Below are 13,362 nucleotides of genomic sequence, written 5' to 3'. Positions count from 1 at the left end.
TGTGCGCGTGACATTAAGGCCCAATCCCATTTATACCCCTTAGCCCTACCCCTTACCCCTTGTTTTGTGCGTTCATGTAAAGGGGTAGGGGTGTCCCAATTCTCTTTAGCTTGAAGGCGTAGGGCTAAGGGTAAGGGCTAGATAGCCCTTCAAACTGACATTTTTCAGGACCACACTTGAAACCAAGGGGTAAGAAAATCTCCCAGAATACACAATCTACAACAGCAGCATGACTACACACGGAAGTAAAGAGATGCACAAATTAGTATTTTTTTGTCATTATTATGAATTTTTACAACAAAGAAGCACACATTTAAATATATTCATTACTGCGTTCGTGTTTTATTCTCATGGTTAAAAAAAACGCTAAAACAAACACTAAATTTGGCTATCTATAATCCATAATAATAATAATAACTCCTGTAAAGCAGTCCAACAACATTGTCACTCGATGACACTCGAATACCCTGTCAGAAGAGTGTAGTGGCTGGGAATGAGCTTTTTTCAGTGTCTACTATAATGTTAATGTTGATTTTCTGTTTACATAGATGAATATGGCCACTGTAATGCACAGTACAGAGACAATCTTATTGCCACAGTATATCGTCATGATAACATAATATGCCTTCAGTGATTACCTCAAGATAAACACCAAAAAATAACACTACTGGAATAACTACAGAAGTCGCAATCGTCTGATCTCATATGACGCAAGAGCTCACGATGATATATGATGATGTGTGCAGGTGCTGTAGTGCTGTCCCAATTTTTAGGGGTAAATTTTGAAGCACTCTGTTTCAAGGGCCAAGGGGAAGGGATAGAGGTACAAAAATAGAATTGGCATTTTGCCCAAATCCCTCGTCAGTGAGTGAGGATCACCTGTGTCTCAAAGTGCCCACGATCATCTTCCCATTTGATATTCACCTGCTTTTTTTTTGCTCACGCGAAGTTATTTTTGCCATTTCCCAGACTAATGGGCCATTTTTTTGTTGAACCCTGCTTATAAGTAAAACAAGAGTATAAAAATTATTTTTTAACCTCATAAAGTGGCTGTTGGGAGTGTTTGTCTAAATCATCACAGCCGAAATCTACCCGCATTTGACGGTTTGATAGGTCTTAACGTCAAGCTCTGTAGACAATGATTGTAAAAGATTCCCAATTTATAAAAGTAATGGTTTTACATCTCCTGTTACCAGGTGATCATTCTTGAGGAGTTCACGCAAAGGTTTTTATATACAATTGTTTTCAGAGTAATAGCAGTGTGTTGAAAAAAGTGAGTAAAGCTCAAAATCCTCATAACTTTTTTTTTTCAATACATGCAAATGCATCTGGGACACTGAACATTCCATTCTAAATCAAAACGTGAAGAAAAAAAACAGAGTTAATAGTTTGCAGAACTTGAAGAAAAACAAATATTTAAAATAAATAAAAATAATAAATTCATATATTAGAAAAAAAAATAATGAATTAGTTTAAAAATTGCAGTGTCTGTGTTGGCCATATAAACTGAAAAAATGCTGGAAGATCTAGCTCTCTTGTGAATTACTGAACTAATGTTATTCATAACCATGGATACTGAGAACTGCTTCACATCTATAGCATGAAGTTGGCCAACTTCTGGTACCCTTGAACAGGTATTACATGTGACAAACTCTGAATTTCTTTCTTTTGTCTTAGAAACAGCATTTTTGATGTCAGCCCACAAGATTTCTATTGGGTTGAGGTGTGGGGACTGGGCTGGTCACTCCATAACATTAATGTTGTTGTTGTCCTGGAACCAAGATGCCGCTCACTGCTGCTTGTTTGTGTTAGTGGTAGTTGTCTTGATGTATTTCCTCTTCGTCATAGGGCAACAAGACATCTTTAAGTATTCTGATGATTGAATTGATTGATAATCTCTGGAATGTGATAATAGGTCCAATCCTGTCGAAAGAGAAGCAACCCCGATATCATGTACTGGATTGAATTCAGTGTCTGGTGACACAGTTTGTTAAATGAACCCCAAACACTGAATTCAATCCATAGGTGGTGCAAGCATTGTGATCTGTGGATGCTTTTGTTTGTCTGTCTCCCTCCCTCCCAGGGTATTAAATATTGTAATGTTTAGGTAAGTCTTAAAATTATTGTCTTAAAATGTTTTGTAACTCACCAATTTAAGCCTTTTTCTTAAGTGAGTATTGGCAGAACCACCCCTACTTACTCTAAATGAAGTGTCATGTTTGATCCACCAGAAAGCAGAGTTCTGTACAGCAACGAATATTCTGAACTAATGAAATATGAGGTTCCACTTGTGCCAAAGAATTATTTAATGTTTGTGTTTTGTCTTCCTTACTCTAGGCTTCAGTGCAGTCTTCTGTGGACAGCCATTAAGGCCAAGTGTCTGGAATTCATTTAATATTATGCGTTAACACATTATTTACACATTATTACATTAGTTCCAGGCATTTTGGCCCCAGTGCCCTTCAACAGTATTCCGTCATCTCTCCTCCCCTCATTTTAAAATAAGTGTAATAATTTTGCTGGCCAATAAGCTTTTTTTTTCTTAAAAATCTATGCACATACTTGCATACTTTCTATTTATGTAGACATTACGCTCAAATATTTTTAAACCGCCTTACAAAAACTAGGAAATAAGCTGATATGCAATATACAGAAAATATAGGGATACATATTAACATGCCTACCAGCAGGGATGGATTTAGGGCTTTAGGAGCCCTATACAGCCCAGGTCCTGATATGCACTCTTTCTACTTTTATTTTTATTTATATTGCTGTTTTTTAATTAGCTAGATTTAATAGATTTTTATTCAGTATATGAATAATGTTTTAAGTTTTGGATTAGTTTCATACATTAATAATTAGTAAATATACAGGAAGTTAAAATCTTGCCAGTGTTCCCAGATGAAACCAAAAGTGGTTATAAGGTCTTGAAATGTGTGGAAAGTGTCTTAAAAAGGTCTTAAAAGCTATCGAATTTCACTCTCTGATTCCTCTATATAGTTTAAATCTACATTTTACGTTTTCTTAAAATTAATTTAATTAACTAAACATCATAAATATTTACAGTGTGTTTATAAATTTGACTGCTGGACTGCTCTTTGATGGATATTGTATTTTATAATATTATTATTATTATTAAAAAACATTACATTATTATAATAATATTACATTTGATTCTATACTTTAAAAAATAACATAAAAAAACAAATATTAGTTACTTTAAAGTTGTATGTTTAACTCTCAGCATACAAAATATGATAGAAATTGATGTTATATATAGTTTATAGGTATAATTTATACTGCTAGATATTTATTTGGGCTCTCAGTCAGATCTTCTGGGGCCGTAAGCGACCGCTTACCCCGCTTACTGGTTAAATTTGAATATCTGTGGACAAGGACAAATTCATAACACAGGGCAGTCTAATCATTTTGACACAAACAGAACCTCATGGCTCTGACAACATGAGTAATTGTTGATAATCTACTGTAACTGTTTTGAAACGACTTTGATTTGGGGAACGGCCCAAGATGATGTCACTTACTTGATTTAATCCAACCGTTTGAGATTTGTTGACATTTATGTCCATTGCTTGATCATGATCCAATGCGAGCGAGCTAAATAGCATCATAAGTGACGTCAAACGCCGCTGCGCAGGTACGCGCGCCCCCGCCGCGCCGCCAATGGTTTCTTCCATCTGATCTGAAGTGATGCTGCTGATGTCAGAGTGAGTGAGGCTGAGCTGCGCGCGAGCTGAGATGATGGCGAGCGCGCTCACAGCATCACCATCTCTCTAACACAGAGCATTCATCAGCGCAGCTTCTCAACGATGGACGGCAATGTCTTCCCCGACCAAGAACAGCTGCTGGCGTTCCTGAAGAAACTCAAAGAAGTGTTCGATGTGTGCGACGAGGATGCCGACGGATATATTCGGGTTGAGCACTTCGTGGACCTCGGTTTACAGTTCGGCCAAGGAGATGAAGTAAGAGCCTCTATTTACATAATCATTCTCTCATTACCCTCATAATGCGTAGTTAGTCGTTTTTAACGCTGCAGTGCACTTTTGTACTTAACACATGGGAATATTTCAGTGGGTCGTTGAACCCATTTCGTGCAAACAGGTTGGCTTTTTCACATTTTAAAGTATTTTGTGTAGTTGGACGTTTAATAGAGGTTTAGTTTTATGTAGGCAATTGGCTGTTTAATAACTGCACTTCCGTTAAGTAACCAAGACAACTGTCTCCTCAATCTCCTTCATCATCTGTGATGTCATCAGGCAACACTTACAGATTCAACAGTTCATGCTATATGTGCAGAATTAAAAATAAAACTGAATATCACCAAAACAGTTCACTGTGGAATGAGAAAATGTATTTTAATGGATGGTTAATTTATTATCCTTGACATAATATCCAAGGCATTAAACACAAAGGTTAAAATTTATTAGAATTAATTAGAAAATGGATTTTTAATATTGCGGTTCTTTAGGGATGCAAAACGAGAACATGTGTAAACAAGGCCATGCAGCGCTCACTTTATTTTTAAATGTCAACCAGCCATGTCAGGTGTATGTGTGGTTGGCATTACATACCATCTTAACTCATCTGATTAGAGAAGATTGATGTTGATTGAGGGGGTTTTCCACATTTTAATGAATTCATAGTGCTATTTGTTTTAAAGATTGCTGATGCATTGGGATAACCATAGATTTTTATACCTAGATGCCTCATTGGCAGTAGGCATGGGCCGCTATAAGATTCTGACCGTATGATAACCTTGGATAAAATACCACGGTTTGACGGTATTGTGATCACTGCTCTAAAATATCCCTTTATTTTAAATGTCTGGGTAAAAAACAACAACCTTTCCCCTCTTTGAACACATTACATTTTATTTTGAGAAACATTTATAGTATTTTGGAGCAGTAAACATGTCAGGTAAAATAATTCTATTGAATTATTGACTTCTGCTGTTTTCATTAGTTTCAAAAACACTGATTTCTTTACAATTTAAAATGGCATCTTTGGATATCCTTTCTGCTGGAGATACTGTCATCCTGAAAAAATGTAAATAAAAAAATCTCACACATACAATAGAAAAAGTATAGCAAAAAATGGTGGTTTTAAAACCTTGACTTTTCCAAAACACGGTATGCCTTAAAAACGGTTATCGTCCCATGTCTAATTGACAGCTGTTGCGATGTACTGGTATTTGTGAGTGATCTGCCATGTTGGATCAGTCAAAGCCAGTTTGTGGACATTTGAAAGCAAGCTCAGTCAGTACATCAATCCTTATATATTTTTGTATTCATGAGAAGAAATTGTTTTCATTGTAGATTATACAGCACATTTTAGTGACAAAACAGCTTTTAAATAAATAAACAAGGACAAATACAAGTACAAAACACCCTGCCTTGCCCCTCAAAATATAAAAAAGCTGGCCGTACGTCTGTTATATGCATAGCCTATGAATATTTACATCAGTTAAGCATTTGCTGAGGCAGCACAATATAAGACAAGGGCATTAGCTTATGTAACATCATAATAGTTAATATAATACTACTGACTTATTGTGAATAAAAACATAAACAAAATAGCAGCTACAAGATGGCAGCCACATCAACATGTCTGGAGCAGCTGATTGTGGCATCTATGTGTACATCATGTCTATAAGAAAAACCACACTCTGAATTTCAAATAAATATTATTCTTATTTTAACAATTTTTTAAAGATTTATGTTGATGTTTCTGGCTTCGGTGCTTCCTCTGTGCAGTTCAGCGTGCACTTCTTGATGGGCTGCCAATAAATGCTTTTGTCCAGAAATCTGTCTAATGGACAGCGTCTCTCTTCAGAGTGACCAGTCGATAGCCACTGGCCTGTGTGAGCTTTGCTGCTGCTGAGGTTGTGTCTTATATGGTTGAAAACACTGTTTAGACATTTGGACACATTCAGTATTGCTTTCTGATATCGAAATATAGCAAATGTCTGTGGATGGTTTAAATTCTTTTATATTTGGTAATGAATGCAGTAAAATGGTTTATTCAGTGTGTCATGGCACTAGCGATCCTGTCTAATATCCACTAGATGAAGGTGTTTCGTGATTTGGTGTTTTTCTGGAGTGTTTTGCCAAAATTGCGTTTAGACCAGGTGCAGATTGCACATGATGTGTGTTTGAGTAAAGACCACTGGACTCTGGGCCTTTCCTCTTCAGCTTTGGAGTTTTGTTTTGTTTTGTTTTCTTTATATTTATGAATCATTCATTCATTTTCTTTTTGGCTCAGTCCCTTTATTTATCAGGGGTCGCCACTGCAGAATGAACCGCCAACTTATCCAGCATATGTTTTATCCAGCGCAAGCCATTCCAGCTGCAATCCAGCACTGGGAAACACCCCTACACTCTCATTCACACACATACACTATGGACAAATTAGCTTGCCTAATTCACCTTTAGCGCATGTGTTTGGACTCTAGGGGAAACTGGAGCACCCGGAGAAAACAAATGCGAACACAGGGTAAACATGCAAACTCCATACAAAAATGCCAACTGGCCCAGCCGAGGCTCCAACCAGCAACTTTCTTGCTGTGATGTATCATTTCATTTAATTTCTGATTAAATATATTTAAATTGATTTGATTTTCTGCTTTGGATCTTTATTTGGTTTTGTTACTTTGAGCCAGGGGGTTGTAACAAGTGGCATACAGAAAACCTGGCTCACATTAGGATTTAATAATGCTACTTTAAAACTAGCCATTGCCTTCCACTCTCATGATGATCGTTAGTTGATCTGTCAGTTCAGCTTATCCGCTCAGGAGAACGGCCTGTATTTAGAGCGTAACCAAAACAAACAGCATAATGACAGGCATCACAGGTGCTTTGCTAATCCTTATCTTTTTTTCTCATTTACAGGGATGCCTATTATTCTCTCCAATTGGGCCAGTCTGTGTTTATCTGTTTTTTTTTTTTTTTTTAAATGTCATGCAGTTTTTTTTTTTTAACAAATTAGACTTAAGGCTAGAAAAGCTGGACCCCTTGTTGTGCTTTCTCATGTCATTAGGCTGGTATGAAGGCACATTAAGAGCAGCAGAAATAACAGCTGTAAAAACACTCATTTCCATTCCTGTCACCATGGCAATCATCTTTAACAACTGCTGAAAAGGACTTTTTATAAATGCAGGCTGGTGTTAAAGAAAAGGCTATACAGTCTGTGTCTGTTGCCTAAATAGACTTTGCATAATATATACAGTTAAAGACAAAATTGTTAGTAATTATGTGAAATTATTATTTTTTCCAAATATAAATTAAAAATAAAATATATTAAATTAAAGTCAGACCTCTGCTTTATGTGCTGCTCCACTATGAGCAGAAGTTGACACTTGCATCTTTCAGCTGATTAAGATGTTTAATTGGCTCCCTCTACACATTCAATTTAATCCATAATGAATTGTGGTGCCTCAAGGCTCTTTGACATTTAAAATAAGTCTATGCGGCCTCTGTGAACGGCACTAATGAAAAAGGAATGGGCAACCTGCCTCCCTTTGCCTAAATCTCTTTGGAAATCTTGATGAGGTACACTGCTTAGTTGCCTACGTTCACATATACTGTACATAGTTTTCAGTCATATGACTGGTGAGAAGACTGGGAGAGTAAAACAATCAGGTAACACCTCATAACTACACACTATGAATCATCTATTAAGCATTAGGAATCAGTTAATCCATTGTATGTTAAGCATTAACTCTACATTAATGGACGTTAGTAAGCAGTTTATAAATACTGCTACAAATGCTGTATTCTGGAATTATAAGTACATTAATAATGTGCTTAACGATCATTATTTTTTCATTAATTAACTATTGCATTATTTACAGGCCAGTTATTTAAGAACAGTTAGTGCTAATATACAAGAATCAACTTATGTCAGAATGATGTACAACACAATTTACAGCTCCTGTAGCATAATTGCAATCTCAAAAATTATATAGTAATGCATGAGGCATGACAAATGACCAAATATCATTGGAGTCAATACCCAACATAGTGCTGATGCAAACGCAACTGTACTAATATTATATACTGTAGTTGCTTTAATTACTTCTGTTGTCCTCGTGTGTAAGTTATTTTGGATCAGAAACAGGGTGACACAGTGGCTCAGTGGTTAGCACTTTCCTCTCACAGCTGTTTCGAGTCCCTGCTGGGTCAGTTGGCATTTCTGTGTGGAGTTTGCATGTTCTCCCTGTGTTGGCGTGGCTCTGGTTTCCCCCACAGTCCAAAGACATGTGCTATAGGTGATTTGGATAAACTAAATTGTTTGAAGTGTATGTGTGTGAATGAGTGTGCATGAATGTTTCCCAGTACTGGGTTGCAGCTGGAAGGGCATCTGCTGCGTAAAACATAGGCTGGATTAGTTGGCAGTTCATTCCACTGTGGCAACCCCTGATGAATAAAGGGACTAAACTGAAGGAAAATGAATGAATGAACTCTGCCAAACATCCAAGTGGATGCTGCACAATGGTGGTGGTGCGAAGAGACCCCCCCCCCCTTAAAATTGTCAAGGGCTTTGTGTGTATGGCCATACAAAATAAATGCGCTATATAAATACACATTACATTACAAAAGAAATGACTAAATGCAAAGGAGAGCAGCATCTCGGTGTTCTGAATTCAGTTCCAGGTCCTTTCTGATCTCTTTACAATCACTTTCCAGTCTAATATACACTGTCAAATAAAGACATTAGAATTAAAAAGTAAATATATAACTTCATTACTTGCCTTTTGCAATACAGTGCAGTTTAGCACACTGTTCTGTTGCTATCAGTTCAGATGCACAGTTTGTATCATAGATCAGGACCTTACTAATTTTGGACTTTTAATAAAATTATCTTATACTATTAGTTTTAATGGGTAAAAATGAATGGTTTTCAATAGAGAATAGTTGCTTGTTATGAAATAGGTGTGGTATCACATAAGAAAATAGTTTTTTTTGCAAGATTATTTAGATAATTAATGTGTTGTTTTGGTAATATATTAATTCTCATGTGCCAGTAATTGTGGATGACTAATCTGACCATTAAGCACACAGATGGTGGCACTTTATTTTAGAAACAAGCCCCATGCATGCCAGCTCATTGTGTTGTCACCAGTACATTTTTAAACCGCATCAGGTCGTGTGACTGTTTCTGCTTGCTTAACACGCTGAGCCGTGTGCAGGAGTCAGCAGAGGTGACAAACAGCTTGATTTTATCTGATGGATCGTGGGCACAAGGGGGAAGGACTCTGTAAGTCATTCTTCCAATGCTTCAGTACAGAATCAAATCAAAAATACTAATGATTATAGCGCAAGACAAACTCACAGTGTTTAGCTATACAAATAAGCTCTTAACAGTACAGTACTTTCATTTAATTGTGGGTTTGCATTTAAAACACCTTTACAAGGATGAAAATGTAATGCTCAAGAAACGTTTATTTTTTTCCAACTTTATGAAGCTCTGTTAATTTAACAAAAAAGAATATTTACGAACACAAAGTGGCAAAAACAAACTGATTGAAATGAAAACATTTATTTATTATTTATTAAAAAGAAACGTCTACAACTCTCATTATTTGAGTTGTGCATGTTTCTATTTGTCAAGACTCTTCAAGTTCAAACAAACATTTATTTATCATAATTTTAGACTTTTAAGGTTTCTTGACTAGTTTAGTGAGGTTTTGTTTTTGTTATTTTTCTGTATGAATGTGCAATATGACAAGAAGACGCTGTGAACAAAATGGCTGTGAAGTAGTGTTTGCTTGTCATTAGTAAGAAGCAAATGTTTTTGTGCCGTGTTGTACCAGTGGGGGTGATACAGTTCAGCTCTTTGTGCTGAAGGAAGTGATGTAAGCGCATTAGTGTACTGTGAGGTACAGTCACAGATGACTGCTCTCTCTCTATGTGCTGCCATTCTGAGTCACAGGTGTGATAAACAGTCATGAAGCAGCAGCTTGAACATTTGTGACGACTGTTTGCATGTCCTAGCCGGCTTTCTTACCAATCCATCCTCTGTTTCTTTTCTCTAATATTGTATTATTAATTTCTCTAAAAGCCATCCCCTCATTTGTCTTTTCTTCCATTTTTGTTGTTGTCTTTAAGGTCCTAAAATTTAAAGTCTAAAATTCTCATCACAAATTGTTATTTGGTATAAATAATTAAGACCTCTTGCTGTGTTAATTACATTCACACCATGCCTAAAAACTTTCACCCATCTAAAAACCAAAACAAAAATTTAAGGGCCTACTCACACTATGCCATCCGTACCGTGCCCAGGCCCGTTTCCCGGATCGTTTGAGAAGTGTGAGTGCGCTGAATCGCGCTCAAGCACGGTTCACTTGGCCGGCCCTGGCCCGGTTGGAAGAGGTGTGCCTGAGCGCGGTACACTTGGGCTTTGGCGCGGTACGCTTGTGTGTGAGCGCGAAACGCGCCAAAGCCCGAAACCGAAAGCGAGACGTGACTTTTAAGGGACTGTTTGATATGGATTTATTAATCATTCTTACTGTTCAGTGATCGCAAACTGCCGTAGTTTATTAAAGACGCAAACTCCTCACAGCACGCCAGCTGCGCGCCTTCAGCAGACCTCCTCATTCCTGCAGCACGAGAGCTTTGATTGTTTATGAGCGCCAAAAGTGGCGGATCTGTTCGGTAGAATATCTGACTGCGTGTCACGGCATCCCTAAGGACTGTTTGGCGAAATATTTGACTGCATGTCACTGCATAACAAACGACTGAAACGATATAACTAGAGAACTCTCCACTGTGCTGCTGAGTGAGAGAGCGTATGGCAAGCCGTTTTAACATTTAAACCTTGTTCTGACTATCCATAAATATATTTAGAGATATAATTATATATTTTGACATAATTATATATTTTGACAAGTCATTATTATAATTCGACTTGTCAGAATGACAATTAGAGATATCTGCAATTACAATTGTACTAGTACGAAATCAGATTGGAGATATCTGCAAATATATTATGACTAATCATATTCCTCCATTGACTTCCATTGAAAAATATTTGCAGATATCTCTGAGTTTTGACTCGTCAAAAATCCAATTCAAGATATCTACAACTGTAATTCGACTATTAGTAAATTAATTAGAGATATCTTCAAATATATTTGTAAATATCTCTAAATATTACGAATTAAAGACATCTCCAAATGTATGACTAAAAACTCAGTTAGAGATATCTCTAATTACAATTGTGACTAGTCAAAACTCATTTAGAGATATCTGCAAATATTTTTCAATGGAAGTCAATGGAGGAATATGACTAGTCATAATATATTTGCAGATATCTCCAATCTGATTTCGTACTAGTACAATTGCAATTGCAGATATCTCTAATTGTTATTCTGACTAGTCGAATTATAATTATGACTAGTCAAAATATAATTAGAGATATCTCTAAATATATTTATGGAGTCAGAACAAAGATTTAAATGCTAAAAAGGCTTGCCATAGAGAGCGCTTCTGAACAGCGCAGCAGCGATGACGTAAGCGTGCCGAGGCCCGATATGGTGTGAGCACGGGCCGTCGGGGGAGACGGGAGGGGGGACAAGCGTGCTTTGGCCCGGTTCGAGGCAACTGTACCTAGTGTGAGTACGGCCTTAGGCTAAATGGATTGCTAAATGGATTGTGTTAAATATTCAGCATTTTTCATGCCTATGGGAAGCATTTTTAGAGAGGCCTTTTGACTATTCGATTTCAATTCCTGGCTCAACTTTTTGATGCTACAGTTTGGTGTGAGGACAAAAATTTGTATAATGGCCTGGTTATGACACAGGTATTACACAGAGGAGGTAAATTAGGTGGACACTGGCCATGTCCCCATTTTCAAAAGGTGTCTAAATCATACAACTTTTTTTTCTTTTTTGTTCAGAAAGTAAAAATGGAGGGTTCTGTTTAAGTACAAGATATGTGGCTTCAGAATTCCTAGCAGAATCAAACTGTAAAAGCAAGTATACGTTGAATCTCTCTGGATGATCTTGCAACTTCTTGATAAAGAGGTGAACTCTTCCTTTGTACACATTCTCAGGACTAGATGGACCGAATAAATACATTTTCTGTTACTATTTGTTCAAAAAAAAAAGGAAGTACAACAAAAACAAACAACAACAAAAACAATCTCCTTAACCATCATCAGTCTGTGAAATACCTGGGTGAGGCAATGGCAGCCCTTTTGTGCCAGACCGCACACCAGCGCATTTGTGTAGAGAAATAAAGCAATTTACATATCTGTCAACATTGGGATGTGAAAAAAGGGTAATGGAATTATGGAAAATTGAATAACTGTAATGGAAAGGAAAGAAATAACGCCTTTTTAAAAAAGCCTAAATGTAATGTAAGCACAGAACTGATTTACATTTAGGAGCAAGGGGTGTCCTTTGATGGTTTGGTGGTATGGGTTGCAAATAGAGAGGATCAGCTCTTTAGTGTTTATTGCCACCCTTCATAGAAAAATGTAAAAATACGGGAAAATACCTTTACGAGATGATAGCGGAATACAATTGTAAAATATGGGAGAATCCTGTGAAAAACGGGAGGGTTGACAGGTATGCAATTATGACCACACCCCAACTTTTACCTGGGACACACCACACCTTTTTTTAAGGGGATTTTTAAACACAGAGAGTGAGGACCTCTGTTTAACGTCTTTTCCGAAGTACAATGCTCACTGACAATATAGAGTCCCTTTCACTACATTGGGGCATTAGGACCCGCACAGACCATAGGGTGAGCGCTCACTGCTGGCCTCACTAACACTGTTTAGCTTCACTAACTGTTTAGCTTCATGTATTATTATTCATTTATTTTCAACATATAAGTTAATACACATCAGACTTAGTGGGCAACGTTTTTGTGTCTGACAATTTTTTTAATTTAAAGAATTATTAGCCCCCCTGAATTATCAGCCCCCCTGTATATTTTCCCCCAATTTCTGTTGAACTGAGAGAGGATTTTTTCAACACATTTCTGATCATAAAAGTTTTAATAACTCATTTCTAATAACTGATACATTTGATTTTTACCATGATGACCATAAATAATATTTTACTAGATATTTTTCAAGACACTTGTATACAGCTTAAAGTGACATTTAAAGGGTTAGTTAGATTGTCTTGAAACATTAGGGTAATTAGGCAAGTCATTGTATAGTGGTTTGTTCTCTAGACTATCGAAAAAATATAGCTTAAGGAGCCTAATAATATTGTTTAATAATACAAATTTTATTCTAGCCAAAATAAAACAAACAAGACTTTCTACAGACAAAAAAATCGATAAACTTATACGATAAACTGTGAAGTATTTCATTTGGGAACTATTTGAT

General features: G+C 36.7%; 1 protein-coding gene and 1 long non-coding RNA gene across 2 annotated transcripts in view; one reads left to right on the top strand and one right to left on the bottom strand.

Annotated features, from left to right (window-relative positions):
- Positions 1-320: 320 nt before the first annotated feature.
- Positions 321-3,727, bottom strand: LOC141381239 (uncharacterized). Its single transcript, XR_012401109.1, has 2 exons — positions 3,543-3,727; positions 321-1,923 (listed from the first exon to the last, which is right to left on the bottom strand). It is a non-coding gene; the product is annotated as an uncharacterized lncRNA (long non-coding RNA).
- A 6-nt stretch (positions 3,728-3,733) lies between these two features.
- rab11fip4a (RAB11 family interacting protein 4 (class II) a) overlaps positions 3,734-13,362 on the top strand; it is a 97,192-nt gene continuing 87,563 nt past the window's right edge. The window contains 1 exon segment of the mRNA NM_001002533.2: positions 3,734-3,980. Within this exon segment, the coding sequence (NP_001002533.2) occupies positions 3,828-3,980 (153 nt within the window). The 5' untranslated portion in view covers positions 3,734-3,827.

Source organism: Danio rerio, chromosome 3 (genome assembly GCF_049306965.1).
Source record: "Danio rerio strain Tuebingen ecotype United States chromosome 3, GRCz12tu, whole genome shotgun sequence".
Classification (NCBI taxonomy): domain Eukaryota; kingdom Metazoa; phylum Chordata; class Actinopteri; order Cypriniformes; family Danionidae; genus Danio; species Danio rerio.
This window is presented reverse-complemented; position numbering and strand designations above follow the sequence as displayed.